The 26,967-nt window shown below is 48.5% G+C and overlaps 1 protein-coding gene across 1 annotated transcript in view; it reads right to left on the reverse strand.

The window, feature by feature from the left end:
- The window catches only part of LOC147673292 (mucosa-associated lymphoid tissue lymphoma translocation protein 1-like), a 77,070-nt gene that overhangs the window by 10,472 nt on the left and 39,631 nt on the right, over nt 1-26,967 (reverse strand). The window contains exons 8-13 of the mRNA XM_086947103.1: nt 25,581-25,631; nt 24,684-24,725; nt 22,996-23,199; nt 20,808-20,985; nt 17,737-17,811; nt 210-337 (exon numbers count right to left, since the gene is read on the reverse strand). Of these exons, the coding sequence (XP_086803229.1) occupies nt 210-337; nt 17,737-17,811; nt 20,808-20,985; nt 22,996-23,199; nt 24,684-24,725; nt 25,581-25,631 (678 nt within the window). The remainder of the gene's footprint in view (nt 1-209; nt 338-17,736; nt 17,812-20,807; nt 20,986-22,995; nt 23,200-24,683; nt 24,726-25,580; nt 25,632-26,967) is intronic.

Raw genomic sequence — 26,967 nt, forward strand, 5'->3', positions numbered from 1 at the left:
GTCCTCTCATGTCCAGCCCTGCCGCCCTCTCATGCCCAGCCCTGCCGCCCTCTCACGCCCAGCCCTGCCGCCCTCTCATGTCCAGCCCTGCCGCCCTCTCATGTCCAGCCCTGCCGCCCTCTCATGCCCAGCCCTGCCGCCCTCTCATGCCCAGCCCTGCCGCCCTCTCATGCCCAGCCCTGCCGCCCTCACCATCCCCCATGCCTCACCTTCAGCCACCTTGTCCAGGAGGACCGTGATCTTCTCGTCCACCAGCAGCCACTTCTTCAGGAAGGTGATGAAGATGCCATTGGAGAGTCCACCGTGGTCGATCTCGTAGGCTTCAGCATCGGCACACCTGCAGGGGGCGCAGAGACAGTTACAACGAGGAGGGCAGAAGGATGAGGAGGGCAGGAGCTGGAGTTCCATGCAGGAGGGCAGGAGCAAGGGTCATAGAGAGGAGGGCAGGAGCAAGGGTCATAGAGAGGAGGGCAGGAGCAAGGGTCATAGAGAGGAGGGCAGGAGCAAGGGTCATAGAGAGGAGGGCAGGAGCACGGGTCATAGAGAGGAGGGCAGGAGCAAGGGTCATAGAGAGGAGGGCAGGAGCAAGGGTCATAGAGAGGAGGGCGGAAGCAGGGGTCACAAGGAGAAGGGCAGGTGCTGAGGGCATAAGGAAGAAGGCAGGGGTCTTAAAAGAAGGTGCAGGAGCCGGAGTTACAAGAAGGGGGTAGGAGCTGAAGTAACAAGAATGAGGCGGGCATGAACTTTCGTCAAAGGCTGGCAGAAGAGCAGGAGCGAGGATCAGAAGGAGGAGGAGGGCCGTAGATGGGGTCTCAAGGAGAACAGGAGCAGAGGGGTCACAAGAGGGGAGGCAGGAGCTGGAGTCAGACAACAGTAGACAGAATCTATGAATCACAAGCAGCGGAAAACAGTCACTCCAGACTAAGCTCCAACTACTATCATGGGAAGGAAGACAGGAAACTGAACCTAACCAAGCACAAAGCAGAATTGACTGCGAGGGGGCAAGAATACCTTCTGTAGGGGCATTTTAAACAAACACTACACATACAATCGATACATTTATAAGTGTTGATGAGGCATGGCCTGCATGGGACAGGAGGCAGACATGAAATATACCCCATACCTACATGATGACACTGGGGTGCAGGGGCAGGGTCTGCCAGAAGAACCAGTGAGAGGGTGGGGGAAGTGGGCTCTCGCCCTTCCTGGCCCTATAGCTAGAGGAGGTGAGCTTGAGAACAATCTTTTTTTTTGACAATCAATTTCATTGAGTTTAAATCACACCAAAAGAATACATTGGTAGCAGAATCAAACACATTATGACGATTGTTTACAGCCACACAACTGGAGACAGGGGGGCATAAGGCATACTGCAGGGTAAAATAATGCCCGTAAGGGACATTGAACCTACACATCCGCAAACCGTTTAGAGGACTAGGTTGAACCATTTGCCCCACACCTTCTGAAAAAGTTCAGGACAGTCACAGGCTTCAAAGAGGGATTCCTCTTGGGTCCCACACCAGCCTTAAAGGCAGAAATTGGGGGAAGAGGTTCTAGCTGTGGGGTCTGAGTGGACCCGAGGATCTGAATCATGATGTGAGTCACTGGTTCCTGAATGAGCAAGTGATGGTGGTAGACAGCGGGCGACGCCCAGGGAGGGGTCTCATGGGAGAAGCTCATGAAAAGGTAAAATGTTGGGGTCTGTGCACTGCCTTACAGACCAGAGTTAAGAGTCTACAGTGTACCCAGTGCTTGGAAAGGAACCTGCACTACGCACGTAAGCAACGTATCATGAACAACATTGCCAGAGTTTACTGAAGGAACAGATGTCTGGAAGGGCAGGGAAGGACATGCCGTCTGATTGGTCACTGGAACACGGAAGCAGTGGCAAAGGTGGAGTCGCGAGTTGGGGGGCAACACCAACATCCTAAACCGACCTGGAGTGTCAGCTGAGATTTTGGGATATTCCGTTGTACTTACAGACGCAACCACATTTAGAAGCAGAAACAAAGAGAGATTCTGCAAATAAAACCAGGCAATTTATTTTCCTGATTGTCTTGCATTCAAGAGGAGGTAATTTCAGTCGGAACAAGGGTAACATATAGCTATTATTGGCTTTACAAATAGGGGTCTCACGTCTCTTGTATGCTGTTAGTAAAAAAGGCCCTTTTTAGGTTTCGCTGGGGGACGGAGCTGTAAGCTCCGCCTCCAGAGAAATCTGTAGTTTCTAGTATGGGTGACTTGAACACGCCCCTCTGCTTCATTGGCTAGCTCCATAAATGGAGGCTAGCCATTGGAACAGAGAGGCGTCCGTCATGGCCGGACCAGATTCGGGGGCGTTCCCGAGAATCTTTGGCTTTTGGCTACGTCATGATACGTCAGCCAAAAGCCGGGAACGCCCCCGAATCTGGTCCGGCATTGCCGGCACCTGATTTTCGATTATTTTGTCCGCTGGCAGGTGCCTACCCTGCCAGGGACCTTGCCGCTGTTGTGGTACCCCGAGCGAGTGCCCACCTCGCTTAATATTTAGATTTAAGGCCGGTGCCCACCCGGCATTGCTCCGTGTATTCACCGCCGCGGCCCCGAGTGAGAGGAGGAAGCAGCGCCCGCCTTCAAGCCCGGGCCGCGCTGGGATTGGCCCAGCCGGCCGAGCCCCCTTCCGCGTCATCGCAGGAGGAGGCGGAGAGAGCCGGAAGGAGGAAGCAGCCTGCATCGATCAACCTTCCCGAGGCTCCCGAGCACAGGCCCTCCCCCCCCGTAGTAGAAATCACCATGTCCCCTGCACCTCTGTCCCGTGCGCCTCCTCCTTCCCTCGTGTCGGGTCACCTTCTCCGTGGGTCTCAGCCGTCCGTCTACAGCCAGGGCCGTGTCATGCAGTCCTTCATGAGGAGCGTTCCATGCCACTAATTTTGTCCGCCGGCCGAGGAAGTCCAGGTGAGTGGTTCCCTTCCCGCCCCCCCACCCCTCCCGTTGTCCGTTCCTTTCCCGCCCGCCCCCCCACCCCTCCCGTTGTCCGTTCCTTTCCCGCCCCCCCACCCCTCCCGTTGTCCGTTCCTTTCCCACCCGCCCCTCCCTCCCGTTGTCCGTTCCTTTCCCGCCCCCCCACCCCTCCCGTTGTCCGTTCCTTTCCCGCCCGCCCCCCCACCCCTCCCGTTGTCCGTTCCTTTCCCGCCCGCCCCCCCCACCCCTCCCGTTGTCCGTTCCTTTCCCGCCCCCCCACCCCTCCCGTTGTCCGTTCCTTTCCCGCCCCCCCACCCGTTGTCCTTTGCAACCGGCACAAGTCACTTTTTGTCTTGCACATCCGCTCTTCGCTACCTCGCACCTCGTGTTAGTTTGTAATACCTGCACAAGTGCCACATTGACTATGTACGTTTCTTCCTGTTCTTCAGTGTCTGCCTTCTGTTGCCGTATCCTACCTCCTCCTTGCACTTCCTATTCTCTTGTATCCCTGTCACTCTTCTTCCTATATTGCACCCTTTGCTACCTCCTGTATTCCGCTCACTCACTATATCCACTATTGCCTCCCGTAACTCCACGCCTCCTTTTGCAATGTGTTCACTTGTCATTTTCTCCTCATGCCTCATTATTGTTCCCACTGCCAAGCACTCTGATGCCTTCGGGTAAGGTCCTCGCTAGATAAACACCTAAATCACTAAATAAATAATTAGGATCGCCCGGCCACGATCCCACCCGTGCCTCCCCGAGGACCCTTGTCTGTGCCTCCACAGCACCCGACCCCCGCGATGTCCCCCCCCAGCGCCCGGGGCAGTAACTCCCGTTCCATCGGCCCCAGAAGGATGAAAGGCACATGCATGACACCCCCCCCATCACGCCCCGTCCCTTCATTCAACCACTGCTCTTGTACACAGTAGCCTCCGAACCGCGTTGGCCGCTCCCCGCTTAAACACCCCTCCCCCCTCGCTCACTGCCCTTCGTTACGTTCTAAGTAGTACCCTGGCAGCCTTGACCCATCCCGCCCGACGTCCCATTTTGAGACCTGAATAGGCATCCTCTCCTAGCTCTGCCTGGCCCCTATCCCCCTTTGGACATCAGCCCCCCCCTCCCTTCCCACAGTCCCATCCTTCTCCCTGTATATATTGTTGACTCCGTAGATGCGTGGAGCTTTGGCCCTGCTGTGTTGACCCTTGCCTCCATATTTCACTTACAGGGCGGAGGGAGGGGGGAGGAGGCTTCCACAACTCCCTGGCATACCTGGTGAAGCAGCCCCCACCCACACCATACTGACCCAATTCGCCAGCCCGCCCCCTAGGCGGCCCTACCTGCCTCCTTATCTTACCCCCTTCCTTTACTAAGACGGCCCCCTTTTCCTTATCCTAGCACCCCTCCTCCCCCCGCTGTTATTTCCTTGCTGCTCGTGTTGGTGCCCCATCCCCCCCAGTACCTTCCCACTCCCCTTCTTCCTTGTCACTACCCCCTATGCCGTGTCTTACTTGACTGCCTGCGTTGGTGACCCAACTCCCCCTCCCTTTGGCGCCCTTTCTGTCTCCCACCCCTTTTCAGCTTTTGCACCCTGCCATCCCCCAGAGCCCAAACCCAAGTAGAATTTCTTCGAGACAGCGCCTGCTCACGTTCTTGCATCCAAGCTCATTATTGTCCTAGTCTCAGCAACGTGAACCTTATCTCATCTCTTGCACTCTGCTGGGCGCCCTTCATGGCCAACAAGTTCAGTAATCCACAATCCATGCTTAATTCCCGCATTATGCCTTTAGTCCTTATTCACCCTCTAGTGCCATCCACACGACATGCTGTGATCTGCCTGTAATATCTCTTCTTAATTCCGTCCATTTTGCATAGATGCATGTCCTGCACCCAATCACCCTTGTCCCCTCCCGAGCCCTCCCTCCCTCCCTCCAAACAGCGCCCCCAACACTCACACCCCGCAGACAAATGCGTAGCTCGCCACACCTTTCCCGCAAACCCGCCACTCCCCGTCCTGCGTGCCCACTTGAATACCAACTGAACCACCACACTCATACTCCTTGTCCACCTTTCTGCCCCGGCCTCATTGCCCCTGTCTGCGCAGTGCGCCCCTCGTTGACTTCTCGGTTTTTTTTTTCATCACACGTAGGTTAACCTGCTACATGCGGTGTTCTGCCCGCATCAGTCAGTACGCCCAATTGTTTCGTTCTTGAATTGTTAATGCTACAGACTGTCTTCTGAAAATGCGTTGATAATTTTACTGCTTGTGTTGTGTGTGGCGTGTAGGGCTGACCCATGTGCCCAGGTGATGGTGCGACCTTGTTTACTGGCAACAAGAGTGCTTTTGTATACCGTCTAGGGAAACAGTCGTATTTTAGTTTGTTGTGGTGCTTAGGTACCTCCCTAGTGGCTGTCGGGGTACCCCTCCTCCCCCCGGATTGGATTGCATGCATGTTCTTGTGGATGGCCAGGACCTAGTGTTTTGAAAGCAAAGGCAAGCCTCTGGGTGCATATGATTCTTTCCCTGTATCACGATGACCTCCAACAAATCCAAGAAAATGCTGCTTAACATCTCCCATATCAGGTTTTGTCCAACTATGTTGGTGTGGGAAATGGAAAGTACACCAGCCCCTGCAGCTAAGGGCTCGATGTCTTCATTCCTGTGCATTAGGCAAACAGGGGATGTGTGCTGTTTCACTGTAGGCCTTGAGTACGAACTCCTGCCAGTCTGGAATACTGAAGAGTGCATGTGGAATACTGGACACCTTGTTGCAGTCAAACGACTCAATGCACTCCCTCTAGATGGGATGACAATAGTCAGCAAGTTTCTCCATCCAGCTTCTGCCATTGCATTTACTACCCAGGAAATCTTGGCTGCTTCAGCTGCTGTGCGTGGAAAGGTCATCCAGCCTCAAAGGGATTCGCAGACCGCAGAGACTCTCAAAAGTGTTGTATTTGTCCCAGGGCCTTGTACGGAGAGATGCCACTCTTTCTGAATGTTGTGCTGCCTTGTCTTTGCCATTAGCATTCTGCCAGAATCCTAACGCAGCCCTCTCTTTCTGACTTGTTGCATCCTCAATCCTGCTTTTCTCTACTACCACCACGGTATGCCATCTCTCACTGGGCTGTGTCAGAATCTCCAGCAACCCTCTGTGTAGGCTGTTCTATCTAGGTATTACCAGTATCTGGGTCTCTCCTTCCAAGACACCATCTCTTTCGAAGTGGTCCCACCAGTATACCACCAGGCCTGGGTACTCCAGCAGGAATACACTGTATGGTGAGCATGAGTACACTGGACCTGTTGTGACTGCTACAAGGTATTTCATCAGCATAGTAAAGAAAATGGTGTTTGTTTATAACTTGTAGTTAATAGTGCTTCTGTTGTTCTAAGCGGATAGTTTGGGATGTATTGTATATTGGGCTGTTAGTATTGCTATCTATAACAAAAGTAGAGAGTAAGGAATTTCGTCCAAAGGGGCTGGACGGGGAATACTCCTGATCCCCTGATCAAGGAATTATTACAAACAGTTGGAGGAGTACCACCCGATGAGAGGAGAGAAGGCTCTTTTCCTGACAAGGAAACACTGTTCCTTTGTTAGTAAACCCCTCACTCACCACCTAGTGGTGACTTGCTTCATCATCGGGGCCCACCCAAGTGGCCTAGCGTCACTTGGGTGTGCTTCAACACCTGGTTTACAGTGGAGCAGGTAGTGAAGTGTGGGGTGCAAAAAAACAGTGTGAATGTTAAAATTGTCCTGGTTAACACTTCAATATTAGCTTTAATAAAAAGGTAACTGGACAAAGTTTAAAACGTATGGTGAGATACTGGCAGGGGAGTTACGGCCTGTGTATCTCTGCTATGTGTTGATCGACATGTTTCTACCTTATGGGGTAATCCCCGGTATTCCTCAGGACCAAAAACAAGGAAGTGGGAGGTGTGGGTCCCCTAAAAGACGCACCCTGTCCTAATTCCTTGGTCTTCCAGAAGATAAAACTGTATCTCTGGGAATTCACTCCTAAGGTTTAGGAGATGAACAAAAAACCTAGGGAAGGAAAAAGAAGTAAAGGAAGTAATTACTATCCTGTTACGAAGTGCAGTGTTTTTGGTGAAAAAACGTCGTGCAGGTTGTCCTTTCGTTCCACGGTGGTGAATGGAAAAGGTGCCTTCTCAAGTAGAGGGCGTGTCTACTTATGGGGTGGGAGCGTGCTCATTTTTGTGAGAGTGCGCTGTGGTATTTGTATACCTATGGACGAGTCTATGGTTGAGGCATGAGTGTCCTTAGTGCGTGCCTAGGTCAGCATGCTTTAATGAGGAAAGAATTTAGCGCGGCGCTTATAGTATTAACAGCGTGAGTTGTACTGCGCTTAAAACAATGCCATACATTCGGTAAAAGGATTGCAAAATTATCCTACTGTGGATGCGTGGTGAACAAAAGACATACAGGACTCTCACAAACATAAAACATATAGAGAGGCACGGAGCTGGACTCGACAGAGACAGGGCTTACTTCAGTAATGCTCGTGATTGACTTCATCGAGCTGGGGGTAGGCACTTCAAGTCTGCCAACGTATTCTATGTGGAGAAGTATGGATTCGATTAATCTCAATATGAGTAGATCTAATGGGCGTGAGCTGGGGCGTTCAAGGAATTAGTTCAGCCCCAGGGGAGGGAAAATCTACTTACAGTTCGTCGTGAAGAGCAAAGGCAAGTAGCCTACATCTACCATCCGCCGCTCGGTTAGGAATGAGTGAGCGAGCGCGGAGTAGATATCTCTGGGAAACCCGCTTCCGGGGTAGGTCACGTGACACTACGGGAGCCGGTGGGCGGGAGGTTGTCCGGGTGATCTAGGGACGCTGCGCATGCGTGATGGCTTAAGGTCTGCGCATGCGTCGGGTTGTCAGGGTGATCTAGAGACGCTGCGCATGCGTGTTGGCTTAATGTCTGTGCAAGCGTCGGGTAGTGGAAAACAGATGCGCTTGGGAACTAGAGGGGCAAAGGATATCAGCATTGGCTAGCGGAGGGAAAAAGCCCTTAGTTCCAAGGGTGTGCGAAAATTAACGGGAGACTAGGGGGCCGGTACATGTATTGGACATAGCGGTGCTCATGGTGGTGTGACTGTACCCACGGGCTGGTGTTGTTCACAGTGCCCCAAGAACACATAGGGCGTCACACTCGAAGCTGTGGTTGTCAAAACAGTATTGAACTTCATCGGAGTAGATCAATATTGACATATGTCAAATGGTGTGAAGCCATTATTTGATTACAGAATTCCATGGTATGTTATCGTTGAGGCCCCGTTGGTGGGTGGAAAGTCTATATATCCACCTTTGTTCCTTCTCGAACAAACGGGCTTGGATGTTAGGCCCTGGTGTCAACTGTTCTATTATCGTCCACCTCATGTCGTTTGTGGTGTGATGGGCCGTCAGAAAATGATCCGTTAGTTTGGTCATGTTCTTTTTACATCTGATTGTGCTTCTGTGTTCACAGATGCGTTGTTTAATTTTTCGTGTCGTCATGCCCACGTATGGTTTTCCGCAGGTGCAGGTGATAAGATAAATGACGTTACTGCTGTTGCAGTTAGTTTGTGCTCTTTGCTCCCAAACCTTTCCTGGTTCCAAAATTATGGTCTTTGTGTTTTCTGTCAAGTGACAGACACTACAGTTTCCGCATCGTGAATGGCCCGTGACTGGTGGGAGACCCCATATCTGTGTCAAGGTTGGGTCACTGTTGCTTTTGTTTTGTCTTGGTCTAGTGTTAACCAGAGTGTTTTTCAGGCTCTGTGCTTTTTTATATGAGAAGAGAGGTTTCTCCCACTTGAAGGATCCAGAGTTGACTATTGGCCAATGTTTCTTAATGCTTTTGCTGACCATGTTGGAGATAGCATTGTATGTGGTAACACATGTGAGAGGTGTGTTGTCATTGTCTTTTGTGATTTCCTCCAACAGAGCTTGGCGAGGTTGATTTCTTGCTCGTTTTTGGCATTTAGTAGTGATCTTTGTGGGGTATCCGCGTTGTGTGAGTTTGACCGTCAGGTCTTTGGCCTGTTCTTTGTAGTCATTAAGTTTACTGCAGTTCCTGCGTAGTCTTAGATACTGTCCATAAGGGAGGTTTTCCCTTAATGGACGGGGGTGAAAACTTTCAAATCTCAACAGGTTATTTTTTGCGGTAGGTTTGAAATGAGTTTTGGTAGTCAGACCTTCTTGTTCTCTTCTGATCTCAATGTCAAGGAAAATCATTTCATTATTACTCACATTGTGGGTAAAGTGAAGGTGTTGGTCGCAAGTGTTGAGCCAAGTGATAAATTGTGTTAGAATTTCTGGTGGACCCTTCCAAATCGTAAGCACATCATCTATATATCTGCGCCAGAACTTGATGTTTTCCAGATATGGGTTGGCGGGTGAGAGGATGTATTTTTGCTCGAAATCGTATACATACAATCCCGCTATGCTGGGCGCAAAAACACTGCCCATAGACGTGCCGCCTATCTGCAGGTACAGGGATCCTTCGAACTCAAAGAAATTTCTTTTGAGTGCCAAGGTTGCACATTTTGATTATGAATTCCCTTGGTGTTCTATGTTCCCAATTAGTTTGTTCTAATGTTCCTTTGAGAACATTGATGGTGGCATCCTGGGGAATATTGGTGTAGAGGCTTTCAATATCGAAGCTGACCAAGATCATATCCTCTTCCATTTTGATGGTTTCCAGGAGTGTTAGGAGACTTTTGGTGTCTTTAAGGTAAGTGCTGGTTCCTTGGACTATCGGTTTCAAGAAGTAGTCACAGAACCATCTCACAGACATCGGAATGGGACAAACTCACAGAACTAAAAAGAAACCGCATCAGAACTATACTACATGGAACCATATTAAAAGAATATGTTACCAACGCCATGGCCCCCAAGGGATTACTAGTGACAAATGCCCCAAGAATCTTCTTGGAAGATGAAGAGTTCAGGAGAGACTGGGCACAAATAGCATGGCATTGCACGCATGACTGGATCATGCTTATCCTAAAGACAGCTGTACGACTATCTGAGAAAATTCAGATCGAAATTCAAAACATGGAAGGCCACATAAAAACAACGATCACAGGATACAAAAAAAGATTGGATGAAATAAACAAGGAGATCAATGAGTATAGAGAGAATCTCACACAGCAAAAAGTATCCAAGTTCCAAAAAGATCTGAAAAAATTCTCCTTTGTAAAGGCTTATCCATACTCAGACCGAGACTATAAAGCAACTACAGCACAAGAACAAGACTCTGATGTCTCAAGCAATACTTCCCACAGTTCGAATAGCAGTGGAGGGTCCAACTCAAGCACACCACGACAGAAAAAGAGAGGTGGATATCAAGGGAACTACCAGTGGCCACAATACCCCCACCCACCTTTTCATAATCCATACCAACAACCCCAACAATTTCCAATGTATGGCTGGCAACCACCATTCCAACAGTATCCCTTCCAACAAAATCAATTCCGTCCTCCTTTTCAGAACAGAGGCAGAACAGAGGCAGGCGCGGGAGAGGCCGCAACAAACGGGGGAACACCGTCCATTGGGAAGAGGAAGAAATGGTGAGCAACAACACCAGGAACAAAACTGCATCCAACAAAGCAGGCCCCAGCAACATGAGGACCTAGTGACAAACCTCTCGTCACGAGCTCTAACAGAAGTGGAAAAGAAAATCCTCAATAAAGGACTCGGTTTTGTCCCTACAGCCAATTTGGATAAATTCAAATTACATTGCGAACTAGCAGCCTTCTTCAGAAAGCTAAAACTAAAAGCCTTCTTTGAAAGGAACAACTTGGATAACAATGAGGAAGTACCAAACGAAACTGGGTTAAGAACAAAATCTACCTTTGTCCCTCCACCCCACACCATTCCTGTGGAAATAAATGCATTCGAACAGGCAGTATTTAACGACATAGAATCTACGGTTGCCCCAACCCAATTCCAAAACATCAGCAGGGCAGAGAGAAAGGCCCTAACAGATCTGAAGGGAGATGAGACCATCATCATAAAACCAGCGGACAAAGGTGGTGGCCTAGTAGTCATGGACCAGATAGATTACCAACAGGAATGCAAACGCCTACTAGAGGACCGTAATAACTATCTGCCTCTAACCGACGACCCTACAGACGATCTGAGAAGGGAAATAGTGGAACTAGTGGAAGAAGCTGAACACTTAGGAGACATTTCTAAACAAGAAGCAGACTACCTCACTAAGACGGAAGCTAAAATACCGTACTTCTATGTGGTCCCTAAGATGCACAAGAACAAGACACCACCCCCGGGCAGACCCATAGTGTCTGGGATAGGCTCACTACTAGAACCTCTTTCCAGGTTCTGTGACTACTTCTTGAAACCGATAGTCCAAGGAACCAGCACTTACCTTAAAGACACCAAAAGTCTCCTAACACTCCTGGAAACCATCAAAATGGAAGAGGATATGATCTTGGTCAGCTTCGATATTGAAAGCCTCTACACCAATATTCCCCAGGATGCCACCATCAATGTTCTCAAAGGAACATTAGAACAAACTAATTGGGAACATAGAACACCAAGGGAATTCATAATCAAAATGTGCAACCTTGGCACTCAAAAGAAATTTCTTTGAGTTCGAAGGATCCCTGTACCTGCAGATAGGCGGCACGTCTATGGGCAGTGTTTTTGCGCCCAGCATAGCGGGATTGTATGTATACGATTTCGAGCAAAAATACATCCTCTCACCCGCCAACCCATATCTGGAAAACATCAAGTTCTGGCGCAGATATATAGATGATGTGCTTACGATTTGGAAGGGTCCACCAGAAATTCTAACACAATTTATCACTTGGCTCAACACTTGCGACCAACACCTTCACTTTACCCACAATGTGAGTAATAATGAAATGATTTTCCTTGACATTGAGATCAGAAGAGAACAAGAAGGTCTGACTACCAAAACTCATTTCAAACCTACCGCAAAAAATAACCTGTTGAGATTTGAAAGTTTTCACCCCCGTCCATTAAGGGAAAACCTCCCTTATGGACAGTATCTAAGACTACGCAGGAACTGCAGTAAACTTAATGACTACAAAGAACAGGCCAAAGACCTGACGGTCAAACTCACACAACGCGGATACCCCACAAAGATCACTACTAAATGCCAAAAACGAGCAAGAAATCAACCTCGCCAAGCTCTGTTGGAGGAAATCACAAAAGACAATGACAACACACCTCTCAAATGTGTTACCACATACAATGCTATCTCCAACATGGTCAGCAAAAGCATTAAGAAACATTGGCCAATAGTCAACTCTGGATCCTTCAAGTGGGAGAAACCTCTCTTCTCATATAAAAAAGCACAGAGCCTGAAAAACACTCTGGTTAACACTAGACCAAGACAAAACAAAAGCAACAGTGACCCAACCTTGACACAGATATGGGGTCTCCCACCAGTCACGGGCCATTCACGATGCGGAAACTGTAGTGTCTGTCACTTGACAGAAAACACAAAGACCATAATTTTGGAACCAGGAAAGGTTTGGGAGCAAAGAGCACAAACTAACTGCAACAGCAGTAACGTCATTTATCTTATCACCTGCACCTGCGGAAAACCATACGTGGGCATGACGACACGAAAAATTAAACAACGCATCTGTGAACACAGAAGCACAATCAGATGTAAAAAGAACATGACCAAACTAACGGATCATTTTCTGACGGCCCATCACACCACAAACGACATGAGGTGGACGATAATAGAACAGTTGACACCAGGGCCTAACATCCAAGCCCGTTTGTTCGAGAAGGAACAAAGGTGGATATATAGACTTTCCACCCACCAACGGGGCCTCAACGATAACATACCATGGAATTCTGTAATCAAATAATGGCTTCACACCATTTGACATATGTCAATATTGATCTACTCCGATGAAGTTCAATACTGTTTTGACAACCACAGCTTCGAGTGTGACGCCCTATGTGTTCTTGGGGCACTGTGAACAACACCAGCCCGTGGGTACAGTCACACCACCACGAGCACCGCTATGTCCAATACATGTACCGGCCCCCTAGTCTCCCGTTAATTTTCGCACACCCTTGGAACTAAGGGCTTTTTCCCTCCGCTAGCCAATGCTGATATCCTTTGCCCCTCTAGTTTCCAAGCGCATCTGTTTTCCACTACCCGACGCTTGCACAGACATTAAGCCAACACGCATGCGCAGCGTCTCTAGATCACCCTGACAACCCGACGCATGCGCAGACCTTAAGCCATCACGCATGCGCAGCGTCCCTAGATCACCCGGACAACCTCCCGCCCACCGGCTCCCGTAGTGTCACGTGACCTACCCCGGAAGCGGGTTTCCCAGAGATATCTACTCCGCGCTCGCTCACTCATTCCTAACCGAGCGGCGGATGGTAGATGTAGGCTACTTGCCTTTGCTCTTCACGACGAACTGTAAGTAGATTTTCCCTCCCCTGGGGCTGAACTAATTCCTTGAACGCCCCAGCTCACGCCCATTAGATCTACTCATGTTGAGATTAATCGAATCCATACTTCTCCACATAGAATACGTTGGCAGACGTGAAGTGCCTACCCCCAGCTCGATTAAGTCAATCACGAGCATTACTGAAGTAAGCCCTGTCTCTGTCGAGTCCAGCTCCGTGCCTCTCAATATGTTTTATGTTTCTGAGAGTCCTGTATGTCTTTTGTTCACCACGCATCCACAGTAGGATAATTTTGCAATCCGTTTACCGAATGTATGGCATTGTTTTAAGCGCAGTACAACTCACGCTGTTAATACTATAAGCGCCGCGCTAAATTCTTTCCTCATTAAAGCATGCTGACCTAGGCACGCTATAAGGACACTCATGCCTCAACCATAGACTTGTCCATAGGTATACAAATACCACAGCGCACTCTCACAAAAATGAGCACGCTCCCACCCCATAAGTAGACACGCCCTCTACTTGAGAAGGCACCTTTTCCATTCACCACCGTGGAACGAAAGGACAACCTGCACGACGTTTTTTCACCAAAAACACTGCACTTCGTAACAGGATAGTAATTACTTCCTTTACTTCTTTTTCCTTCCCTAGGTTTTTTGTTCATCTCCTAAACCTTAGGAGTGAATTCCCAGAGATACAGTTTTATCTTCTGGAAGACCAAGGAATTAGGACAGGGTGCGTCTTTTAGGGGACCCACACCTCCCACTTCCTTGTTTTTGGTCCTGAGGAATACCGGGGATTACCCCATAAGGTAGAAACATGTCGACCAACACATAGCAGAGATACACAGGCCGTAACTCCCCTGCCAGTATCTCACCATACGTTTTAAACTTTGTCCAGTTACCTTTTTATTAAAGCTAATATTGAAGTGTTAACCAGGACAATTTTACCATTCACACTGTTTTTTTGCACCCCGCACTTCACTACCTGCTCCACTGTAAACCAGGTGTTGAAGCACACCCAAGTGACGCTAGGCCACTTGGGTGGGCCCCGATGATGAAGCAAGTCACCACTAGGTGGTGAGTGAGGGGTTTACTAACAAAGGAACAGTGTTTCCTTGTCAGGAAAAGAGCCTTCTCACCTCTCATCGGGTGGTACTCCTCCAACTGTTAGTATTGCTCCCAGCTCTCACATGCAAGTGCCCACCTCAGTCCATGTTCTTTCCTATTAATCAACCCAAGTTCTGAGCCTGAAGTTGAGGAACACTCCCTACACTCATCCAGCACCTGGGTGGGGAAACCCTGTACCAACTTCTTTAGAGGTACTTGTGTATTTTCAGTTTATACCTACCTGCTGACTCTGGTCATTATCTACCTTCCTTGGTTAGTCACTGCCCTGAGGTCTGTGGGCAGGACTGACAGTCGATGCATCTTCTTTCCCACCGGTATTCAAAGCCTTGCTACATAGCTACATAGCTAGGCGACCAGTGCTTAATTTGTAAAATAAGTGCCAGGGCCCTCGTCAGTATAAGTTCTATTGGTGCAGAACGCAGGGACAGATCCTCTGTTGTAGCAGAGGAGTGTTGCCACACTTAAATTATCCCCAAACCCCCAGAGATGAAAAATAACATGGTAATTCATTATCATTTTATTGATCATCCCCGTCCTGAACAGAGCATCAGGACGGGACAGGGCCTGTTCACATCATTTGCTCAAACAAAAGTAAGGCCCACCTGCACCCTAAGCCAATGAAGACTTTTACACTGAAGGGCATCCTGAGGTTCTTTACTCCTCCCTTCGGTACATCGGTGATGATGATGTTTTTACAGTCATTAACCAGTGACTGGCTGATGGTAACTTTAATTGCGACATGGAATATTTTATTTTTAGTATTTTACTTTTAGTTCCCTGCCCCCTCGCTGTGCTTGCTTCCCTGCCCCCTCGCTGTGCTTGCTCTCCTGAGTGTGTGTGTGGCTCTGGGTGGGTGTGTGTGGCTCTGGGTGGGTGTTTGTGGCTCTGGGTGTGTGTGTGTGTGGCTCTGGGTGTGTGTGTGTGTGGCTCTGGGTGTGTGTGTGTGTGGCTCTGGGTGTGTGTGTGTATGGCTCTGGGTGTGTGTGTGGCTCTGGGTATGTGTGGCTCTGGGTGTGGCTCTGGGTGTGTGTGTGGCTCTGTGTGTGTGTGTGTGTGTGTGTGTGTGGCTCTGTGTGTGTGTGTGTGGCTCTGGGTGTGTGTGTGTGTGTGTGGCTGGCTCTGGGTGTGTGTGGCTGGCTCTGGGTGTGTGTGTGTGTGGCTCTGGGTGTGTGTGTGTGGTAGTAATTGCTGTCTGCTGTCGTCCGTAGGGTACAATAGGTTTCGGATTTGCAAGAGATTAAGCTAATGGCAATGTAAATGACAATGCCATTTATTTATCTGTTTTCAAAACCAACACATAAATACAAATGTTGTCATTTACAATGCCAATAGCTCTAACTTTTCCAAAGGCGAAACCATTGCATTGTAAATGCTTGTTTGAAGTACTTTGTGAGAAACAGCACTTCTCCGCCAGAACTGGGAGCATCCAACACCATTTATCGTCTGCGTTGTATGCTCAGCTCCCATTTATATGAAGCTTCTTGAGTGGCCACGCCCCGTTACCGGACCATGAATCTGGCCCACAACAGCAGACGTTTGCCAGAAGCGGAAGCAGCAGAGTCCGGAAATGAGCTCACACAGAGCAGACTAGTAAATAAACACTTAGAAGCGCCTAGATACCCTATCGGGTGATTAGCCGCGCTTTATAAATCCCGATTGATAGAAATAGAGCAGCAGCCATCAGAGGATGGCACAGACGAGAGGGGGGTGGGACACCAGGGACTGATACGGAACAGGGAAAGGAACAGACTCTGTAATTGAGTTCTAGTCAGTCTCGCTTGTGGTGCCCACTCACGCTCATCTGGATTAAATACCACACCTTGGACTATTGCGATACTCCCTTATTGGGAGTCACACTTCCAGTTGCTCAGTCTCACATCTGGACAGCCTCAATAGCCCAACTGGCCATAACTAAGGATTTTTCACCAGTAGCTCTTGAATGTCACTCCTGTGGTTTCTCGCTCTAGAGAGCTGTGGTTTATCTCTCTAGAGAGCTTCACTGACGTCCAGCCTGGGGCCCGGGTGGCCATGGACACATCTGTAGAGTAAGAGGGAGTCAAGAAACTGAAGGACTACAAGTTTCAAAACATATATCTGCCTGGAGAGACCAATGCAAGAATATGGGCTGCTCTGCATGAGGGGGGAGAGTTTCTGATCACAAAGATACAGGAAGAGGGAGAAAGAAAAGAGACAGTGAGTAAGTCACAGGGGTAGGTAAAGGACTAGAAGGCACCAGTAAGGAGTTACCCGCACATACTGCAGAAGACAAAAAGTAGCAGAGACAGACGTAGGCTGTGCAGGATGGAGGAAAGGGACTTCATGGTTGGCACAGTGGCCATAGCACCTACAGCAAGCTAGATTTCAGATTGCTGAGAACAGGAAATGGAATGGGGGGGGGCACTGAGCAGTGGTGCAACAGTAAATGCGATGCTTGGTTTGTGCTAGAGTTGACAACAAGACTCATTTTTGGGGACTGCGGTTTATTTATTGTCATCAGCCTTTGACTCAGAACAATAAATAAGCCCAACGAGGGAGAAAGGAAGAGAAAGACTGGAAAAGGTGAAAAGCTGGGATCCTAAAGAGCCTGCAAGAGTGAGGTAAGGAAACAGGAAGTGCAGATGGTGAAAGAAGGAGGTGAGAGGTGGAATCAAGTTGGAGCGGCTTTGGGATTTAGGAGATAAAGAGACAGGAAGTGCAGAGAAGTGGACGAAAAAGGCATGAGGTGGGATCAAGACCAGGCAGCCTCGGTATTCAACAATACCGGCATTCGCCAGTCCCTAAAGAACATTTTGGGCCTCTGAACTTTTTATTTTTTTTATTTCTACAACTGAAGCACTAAGTAAACAGTAATGGCCCCAAATAGCATCGTGAGTGCTGTGCAACAAACATGACCAGGGCTTTGGCTGTATATGATATGGCACACTCAGAAACGATAGAGAACATTTCAGCGCCTCAACATAAAGTCATCGCTCTCGCCTGCAGCCCCTTCAAGGTGGAAGGATCCGAACAATCCGAAAAGTGGTAATGGGCGACTAGACAGCCAATTCCTACAACAGAGGAAAAAGGGAAGACCGACAACAACGTAACAATAATTCACTGAGTGACAACTGAGCCAGAGAGCCGCTGACTCTGGCCGTAGAGGGTACCTTGGCAAGACTCACAGTGCCCACACCCAACTCCTAGGGGGCTCCATTTCTGATTCAGACTATGGAAGGGAAATAAAATCACCTACGTTGCGTATCCGAAAACGATGTTGGCGGTGACCTTGAGGGTTCCAATCTGGGGTATGACGTCATCATTCATATTCCTAAAAAACAGAAAAAGCACAGAAATTGCACTAACTAACTGCGTTAAAAGATGTAGTTTAGATGATTTCAGCACAGTAAAGTAAGTTGGCGCCGGCTTGTTCCATAAGGGGGTACTTCAGCCAAACGACTGTGCCTTTGCTGAGCGAACTGCGCCCACACCATCACGTCTACACACGTCTCTTTGTTCTGTACTGTACAGTCTTATATTTTAAGGGAGTTGAAACTACATGTAAAAGTCAGGAACAGGGGTGGGAGCACACTGCTTGACCCCCCAGCAAGGTTCGCCCCTGGCATTATGGTAAATGCAGTCTCATGTTGCTTGCTTTGCCAAAGTATTTTCAAGTGTTTCGCCAAAGTTGGTGCAGATGGTGCTGATCTCTAGACACATGTTTCTGGTTCTTTAACCGTCATCAGTAGAGATTACAGGATTCAAATTTGCGGTTTGCTGAGTAGGCTGCCAAACATCACATCAGGTCAAGTACATCTAACTGGCGCGCCGGTTATTCTTCCAGGAACTCGTCAGCTCAATGACTCACAGGAGTACCTTTAAACAGGAACAAGGGTGGGAGCACACTGCTTCACCTCCCAGCCAGGTTTGCCCCTGGCATTATGGTAAATGCAGTCGCATGTTGCTTGCTTTGTGCGAGTTACGAGTTACGAGTGTTTCGCCAGAGTTGACGCAGATGGTGCTGATTTCTAGACACTTGTTTCTGGTACTTTAACCGTCATCAGTAGAGATTACAGGAGGTGAAGCAGTGTGCTTACTCAGCAAACCCCAAATTTGTTCCAGTGACACAGTGAGCCCGGGACCTACGTCTGGGCATACCAGGCGCACTTTGGGTGTCAAATACAAAAACAATAAGGTGTTGGATGGTATACTCGAAGTAATATCAGTCACTGACAACCGCTCGCATCCTAATTCATTGTGCAAAATAATAATGGACTGGGATGCGGCCCGAGTAATTACCAGTGGCTGAGATTAATTTAAGCATTCCACCCATTGTTTATTTTGAACACTTTTTTGTATACTTTATTACAAGGAGAACGCATAAAGTTGCCTCCGACACTATAGAAGTGTCAACGAAAAACAAACCCATTTTGCAATTGCACGCGGCAAGAGTTGCGTCTACTGAAAACTGATCATTATTGCAATGATTGACAATTTTGGATATGCCACTGCGAGAAAAGAAATTGACAAAAATTAACAAAGAAAGTCAATATTTCATAGAAGACAGTCCTTGGCCTCACAAGTCACACAGCCTCTTCGATTCACTCACTCACAATGTTTTGAGATTTACACACCGGTCGAAAAAACAACATATTTCGATTTTTAGTAAGATGTATCCTCAAAAAAGTCCAGAAACGTCTACCACGCTGAATCTCTATCCATTCCACAATTTTTTTTAACAACATTTAACTTTTACGTATGAATTTTAATAAAATATTAGCAGTTATAAAGTTGTTTGATTAAAATTGTTTCACTCAAAGTGATTGACAATTAAAAGTTTGAAGAGCCCTCCTCATACTTAAAACACGAACGAGATTTTAAAAGGAAAGTTTTGTCCCATGGGACCAGTCCCACCAAAGAGCGGCAAAAGAAGTCGAGGTGAGGCCCAAACCAGAAGTGGACGCCCAGCCTAAGAAAATGCTAAACAGAGATGCGATACACATGAATTTGCCAAATCACCCTCTAGATGGTGCCAAAGGTCCATCTGCTTTGGTCTCTAAAACAAGTGTATGCGGACGCACACTGACTCGCAGCAAGGACGAATTTTTAAGGTCATTTTATTTGTTTTACAAACCAGAATTAAGGGGGGGGGGGCGTGGTATGTTCTGACATGCAGTCATGGAAATATTCCGTAACCCTCGTATGTCTACTCAACACAAAGGGGGGGGGGGGGGGGGGGGTTTAGTTAAGCTGATGGGAAACACTGCTGCTGCTTTTGTTACAGGGCGCCGGTATTGCAGCACCAGTGTAGAGCTACAGGAACACGCTGCACCAGTGTAGAGCCACGGGGACACGCTGCACCAGTGTAAAGCCATGGGGACACGCTGCATCAGTGTAGAGCCAAGGGGACACGCTGCACCAGTGTAAAGCCATGGGGACACGCTGCATCAGTGTAGAGCCAAGGGGACACGCTGCACTAGTGTAGAGCCACTGGGACATGCTACACCTGTGTAAAGTCATGGGGACATGCTGCACTAGTGTAGAGCCACGGGGACATGCTGCACCAGTGTACAGCCACGGGGACTTGCTGCACTAGTGTAGAGCCACGGGAACATGCTGCACCAGTGTAGAGCCACAGGGACATGCTACACCTGTGTAAAGTCATGGGGACATGCTACACTAGTGTAGAGCCACGGGGACATGCTGCACCAGTGTACAGCCACGGGGACTTGCTGCACTAGTGTAGAGCCACGGGAACATGCTGCACCAGTGTAGAGCCACAGGGACATGCTACACCTGTGTAAAGTCATGGGGACATGCTACACTAGTGTAGAGCCACGGGGACAAGCTGTACCAGTGTAGAGCTAAGGGGACACGCTGCACCAGTGTAAAACCATGGGGACATGCTGCACTAGTGTAGAGTCACGGGAACATGCTGCACCAGTGTAGAGCCACAGGGACATGCTACACCTGTGTAGGGCCACGGGGACACGCTGCACCAGTGTAGAGCCACGGGGACAGGCTGCACCAGTGTAGTTCCACGGGGACAGGCTGCACCAGTGTAAAACCATGGGGACATGCTGCACTAGTGTAGAGTCACGGGAACATGCTGCACCAGTGTAGAGCCACAGGGACACGCTGCATCAGTGTAGAGCCACAGGGACACGCTGCACTAGTGTAGAGCCACAGGAACACACTGCACCAGTGTAAAGCCACAGGGACACGCTGCACCAGTGAAGAGCCACAGGGAAATTCTGATCTGTGTCTGAATGCCGTTAACCCACCGCAGAACAGCTGCAGCCACGAGGGCCAGTCACACTTCCTCACCTTTTTCTGCACATGTCCAGCAGGAAGACGTTGAGGCCAGTCTGCCGCTCCTGCATCCGCTGCAGGACACTCTGCACGCACAGGCAGTGCTCGGACGTGTATGAGCGGGGGGCGTCAGTGGGCACCATGAAGCTATTCCCGAAGTTCTCATATCCGTGGCCTGCGTAGTACAGCAATCCTGTGTCAAAAGAATAGAGATCAGCAGCTGGACCCCCTCTTGTCCACACTTGACTTGCAAGAGCCCATTCACCTAGTTTAAAAGGGCCATACGGTGAATGACGTCACCGTATGTCTCAACACCCAAGCAGACCTCACCACACAAAACAAATGCATCTCAAAACCTACGAGTAGGTCACCACACAAAGCAACAGCCTGGAATGCCTATGGGACTGGGGAAAGAGAACTGCCTTTCCCCCTAGGCACTGGATGGCCCCTTTAACTTGGAATAGGCAGAGCTACTGGAATTATGTGGCAGTGCAGGGCTGCATTATGTAACCGGGCTAACTACTGTATCCTGCAACAGTATTATGCAATTAAGAGTAAATCATGTGGAACACGCTTTGGCTTTAGCATGTAGTGATTAGGACATTTTAACACTTACAGGTATAAAAAAGCCAATTCTATAGACAAGGCAGGGGTGCTTATAAAAGAAGGTGCGCCTCATTTTTCCCATCCATGCAGTACAGAGGTCTCTGAAACCACTTTTCTCATCTTAAACTGGGGAGTTGGTGACCAAAGAAACCAGGAAATATATATAGAACCCCAAATACATGTGACGAATACACACTACCCTGGTCACAATCTATATAGGCAAAACGGTAGTGTTTATGGAATCCTCAGCACTGTGAACTTTTGATGTGCTACAGTCCATATCACTCAAAGCCGTACTATACATATGATGGGGTAGATTATGAACTATAGCTACGGCCATCACATAAGGGCAGTATATATATATGACTTTTTGACAAAGACCGTGCTGTCGAAATGCGTCATGTCAAAAAATACCTTCCTGCAACAAAGAAATCCTGTGTGCAACTCTCCTTGTGCCTTGGCAGCGCGAGACATTTGTGTGTGTATATATATATATATATATATATATATATATATCTCATGCTCCTGCTTGTTCCGGTTATTGAAAGGCACACAAACACACACAAGGCTTCAAGCATAAGCCTTTAATAACTGGTACAGAAGCGTCCGGCTGCCCACCTTTCACAGTCAGATTCCCACTGCCTGGCCCGTTTCAAAATAACTTCTTCCTCAGAGGCTTGTGTGGAAAATGAAGAAAGCACCAGCTGGTTCCAAACACTCCCTTTTCTCTGCATGATAGCACGCCCCCTGATGGGCTGCTCTGAATGAGATTTATAGGCGGCTGCCGTGCCATCGAAAGTGCACCACCCCAAGTACCTGGGGGCCACGGGGTCGTCATCTGCCGGTCCTCACATGTGGGGCACATTACTTTGGATTAGGAAGCGCCTGCCTGCCGGGACCTATCTGCAGGTCTTTCAACCAACAGAACATTTTGTACAAAGCACCGTAATGAAATGGCACTACATTTCCCTTAATGCACAGCGCAGGACTCATTCAGAGCAGCCCATCAGGGGGCGTGCTATCATGCAGAGAAAAGGGAGTGTTTGGAACCAGCTGGTGCTTTCTTCATTTTCCACACAAGCCTCTGAGGAAGAAGGTATTTTGAAACGGGCCAGGCAGTGGGAATCTGACTGTGAAAGGTGGGCAGCCGGACGCTTCTGTACCAGTTATTAAAGGCTTATGCTTGAAGCCTTGTGTGTGTTTGTGTGCCTTTCAATAACCGGAACAAGCAGGAGCATGAGATATATATATATATATATATATATATATACCCCATCCACAGTATATATTTGATGTGTTAGAGAATATGCAGGCATCAGCCACAGCAAGCAGCATGCGGAGTTGTAGAAAATATATAAATGTGTATATGTATGAAAATACATGATGTGTTTGCAGAATACATGCTACGCCTGTAAACAGTATATATGTAATATGGCATACAGATACACCTCTCTGGTCCACAGTATATATGTGATAAGGCAGAGTGTAGCCCAGCCACATTGATTGTATATTTGTTAAGTAGCACATGCCACACCACCTCCACTGATCGCTATGACTATGCGACGTGCCCCATCAGATGGCACCCTTGAATACATACCGTACACTCCCTTGTCCAACAGCAGCAGGAACTCGCTAACGGCTGCCCCCATCTCGTTCTTCGTCAGGTCCAGTAGGGACACCACCTTGAAGTTGAGCTGCCGCAGGAGGTTGGTCAGCTCATGCACGTCTACCATGGGGGCTCGGAGCTCCTTGTGGTTCTGGTAGGACATGTTACCGATCAGCAGCGCCACCTTATCTGTCGCTACTCAAGACAGAAGCAAAAACACAACAGATGAAGACATCTAAGGAACTTCACCAGTACAGCGCATATTGCAAACGACAGTCCTTCTAGGCCTTTGGCCTACGTGACATGGGGGTTCATGAGTCTCGACACAGAGCACTAGGAGCTGAAATCACAAGAAGCCGTGCAGGCCTCTCACAGGGTTCACCAGAGACCATCCTACCTGGACAAATGATTAACAAGAGACTTTGAACGTCATCCTTCTTAGGAGCACCTACCCACAGAGGGCGATACGGGCCATACGCGAAACAGGGAACGCCTATGGAGAGCTGGAGAACAGGCACTGCTTTTAGGGCTGTACATTTTCAGGAATCTTCAGTGCATCCAACCCAAAAGAAGCATATCTGAGCCGGTGACGTACAATGCTTATATAAGTACATACAAGATTTGTTGCTGCAGAGAAACAAGGCTTACTAGAGTATGGGAATATTTAATAGAATATATTTTCATAACTGGCTGTAATAGTGTGGAATTTTACCCAAATCTATTTAGATAAATGTCTTCTTCAATAAAACACCTGGCCCCATTTGTTTTTTTTTTAATTTAAAAAATCCTGGGAACAAGCTCCTTTGTTTCTGCTGTGTAGGGTAGGACTATCTCACATGATGCAATGTGGGGCTGACGTTAAAATATTCCCCATTTCTGCTTTTATCCCCAAGTTCAATGCAAGACCCTGGACAAACCAGAAGACTAGCCAAGAGCATCAGCAGCAACACCACCACTCTGCGAAATGGGATTCAGTCAAGGCAACAAATGTTTAATATTGAAATATAATCACATTAAACTTAAAAACACTGAAAAAATGTATTGACAGAGATGTATCAAGATTTAACAGTTAAACGACAGAGAGGATACTCATATTGAAGAAGAAAACAAACGATTTTTAATAGCTAAAATTAAACGTGTGGAGTTTCTTGAATACTGTGCAACACTTTTAGACCCCTCAGGAGCCTTTTTTTATAAAAAAATTTCAGGAGGGTGGGGCAGTCAGCTAGGTAATGAACAAGTGGTCTACAAGAGATGGGGATACCCGAAAAAATGGGAGAAAATCTGGGTTCCCTGGCGCAAATATAGAGAGAAGTCAAAGGGATAGAATGTGTCGGAGCGAGGTCACGCTCTCAGAGTTTTTAAAAACTGTACAATTCCACCCCCAAATGTGCATGTTAAATAGTGTGGGGAAGTGCCAGTCCTTACGGCAGGATGTAACCCTTACATTAACAATGTTTTTATCTCGATAGAAGAAACACGTGTTCAAGCTCTGTAGAACTGAGCAACTGTTTAATAAAAAGATTTCAACAAAAAATAGCACACATGGAAGAGTGTAACCAATCTAGATGCTGACGCCTTGAAATCCTCTACCTCCACACCCAGGTCAGCGACAGGTTCCAACTCTCCTCCGCCTCCCAGCCTCCTTCCGCGACGCCATCTTACCATAGAGGTCTTACCGTAGAGTTCTCTAGCAGCGTCACATAAAAGTGGGGCTGGTTCTGCAAAAGAACACAACGTTTCATTAGTGAACCCCAGAACAAACACACAAGCTTAAAGCAACACTAGACCAAGAGCCATGTGGGGCTGAGACTGCATGACCAGTCTGAGAGACAGGTGTTACTATGAGAGCAACAAAGCAAGACAAACATGAGGGGCGTGATAGCATCTAAGGCTGAGTGGAAAGGGGAAGTGAGACACCATCAGTCTAAGACATCTGGGTGCGAGACAACATGAGCAGTGTGAGAGACTGATAGAAGAGTGGCAGCATGGCAGCTCACTCACATGCGAGTGCGAGGGAAACAATTCTCAGAAACAAGGAGTGAGGAAGTATGAGAGGCAAGAATTGAGAGAGCATCACCAGACTGAGCGACATGTCCAGGTGAGACAAATTCACCAGTACGAAACATGTAAGAAAGAACACATGGGCGGGCCATGGGATGACCAGTCTGAGAGAGATCTCCAGGCGAAACAAATTCACCAGTACGAAACATGTAAGAAAGAACACATGGGCGTGCAATAGGAATACCAGTCTCAGAGACATCTCCAGGTGAGACAGATTCACCAGTCCAAAACATATAAGAAAGAACATATGGGAGCACCATGGGATGACCAGTCTGAGAGGCACAAGAGAGAGGTCCAGGAGGGAGTATGAAACGTGTCTGCAAGAGAGACAAAGAGGACAACTGATTGCTTGAAAAACAGCGAGACACCATGCCAGTTTAAGCGACAAAGAGGTGTAAATGCCAAAACAACACTCATGCCCATTGTGTGTGAGGGGCCTCTCCATTACCCCACCCACTTCCAGATGAGAGGTCACAATCAGACCCCAGCCTGTGTGGGGAGTGTCCACCCACCTGCAGCTGTCGCCTCTCTTCTGGTGCTCCCCACTGGGAACAGTCGTGGTCCTGAGGGATGGAAACAGAGTAAAGCACAGGGGTCAGTTATGCGAGCACAAGTCCTTGTCACACTGCCCAGGAGCAGGAGGTAAGGGCTATGGGGGCAACGGATGGCTGTGGGAGAGAGAATCGACAGGAGGTCAGAGGTTCTATAGTGTGAGATTTTTTGAAGCTAGGGGTGGAGGTCTAAGCGTGCAGCCAAATGTGAGACCTGCTATCTGGACTGTGAGAATTGTGAGATCGCGAGGTCAGAAAGTTGCAAGAGTCCAAGTGAAACACAACCACAGGGAACACTGGACATCTAACACCACCCCACACGCTCACGCCTGGGTATGGTCAGCCATGGACATCACCCAAGGAAGACACTTCATGTATTAAGATGCTCCTAGACACAGGGCCGGCGCTAGGCATGGGCAGCCGCCCAGGGCCTCGCGCTCGGCACAATAACATGGGGCCCCCGTTTCGTGTTAAATACCACACTTTCACAGGCAGCCCTCCTCCTCCCCGAGGCCCTCCTCCCCAACCCGATCACCTTGCTAATGTATTTATAAGCTAGGTGTCTTGACCTCACTGTTCAGGGCATGGTGGCATTCCTGGGTGTGAAAGGTGGGGGGAGGGAAAACAAGGGGTAGAGGACGTGAAAGCAGCAAAGCCAGTAGTTACCTCAGCATTCTGGAACAAGTGCGGGGCAGCACCTCTGTTAAAAACCTGTGGTGAAGTACTTGTCTGCCCTTTGTGTATTTCGTCTCCAGGTGACAGAAGGCCCTTTTGTTTCCACAATGAGCCGGACATTAGCAGGTAAGGAGATATTGATGAGGGGAGGGGGGAGCATCTAGCTCAGACTGCCACAGTAAGACAGTGCTCAGCAAAGTGTCTCACTACTGCTTTGATGTACAGAGGAGGTGGTCCTTATCCCCTGGGCCTCGAAGCACTGAATCAGGCTGCAAGGTTAGGCGTGGGGCCCCTTTAACTGGGACTTGGGCCATTATCTATTGCTGCGAAGTTCTGGGCAGGGGGGCCTCGCAGCTCTCCACCAGGCTGCAAGGTCCAGATGTGGCCCCCCCCCATGGCAGGACTTTGTAGCCATTATTTTGTGCTGGGAGACCCAGGACAGGGGGGCCCTGTCCTTGGCCTCGCAGCACTATTGTTAGATCATTCATTTTTATTTCACAGAGAGACTATCATGTTTGCTTCCCAGTCTAGGCCACCAGTGATAAACCTAGAGGGTTGTCTAGTAAATGCAGATAAGTGCGTACAAATGGATTACCACCCAATTTCCCCAGCAGGAAGCTCCGTGGCCGCTCTTATCGCGAATAAAGCAGATTTACTGCTTTGTGACACACTT

This window comes from Lissotriton vulgaris, chromosome 12 (assembly GCF_964263255.1).
Source record: "Lissotriton vulgaris chromosome 12, aLisVul1.2, whole genome shotgun sequence".
Lineage (NCBI taxonomy): Eukaryota > Metazoa > Chordata > Amphibia > Caudata > Salamandridae > Lissotriton > Lissotriton vulgaris.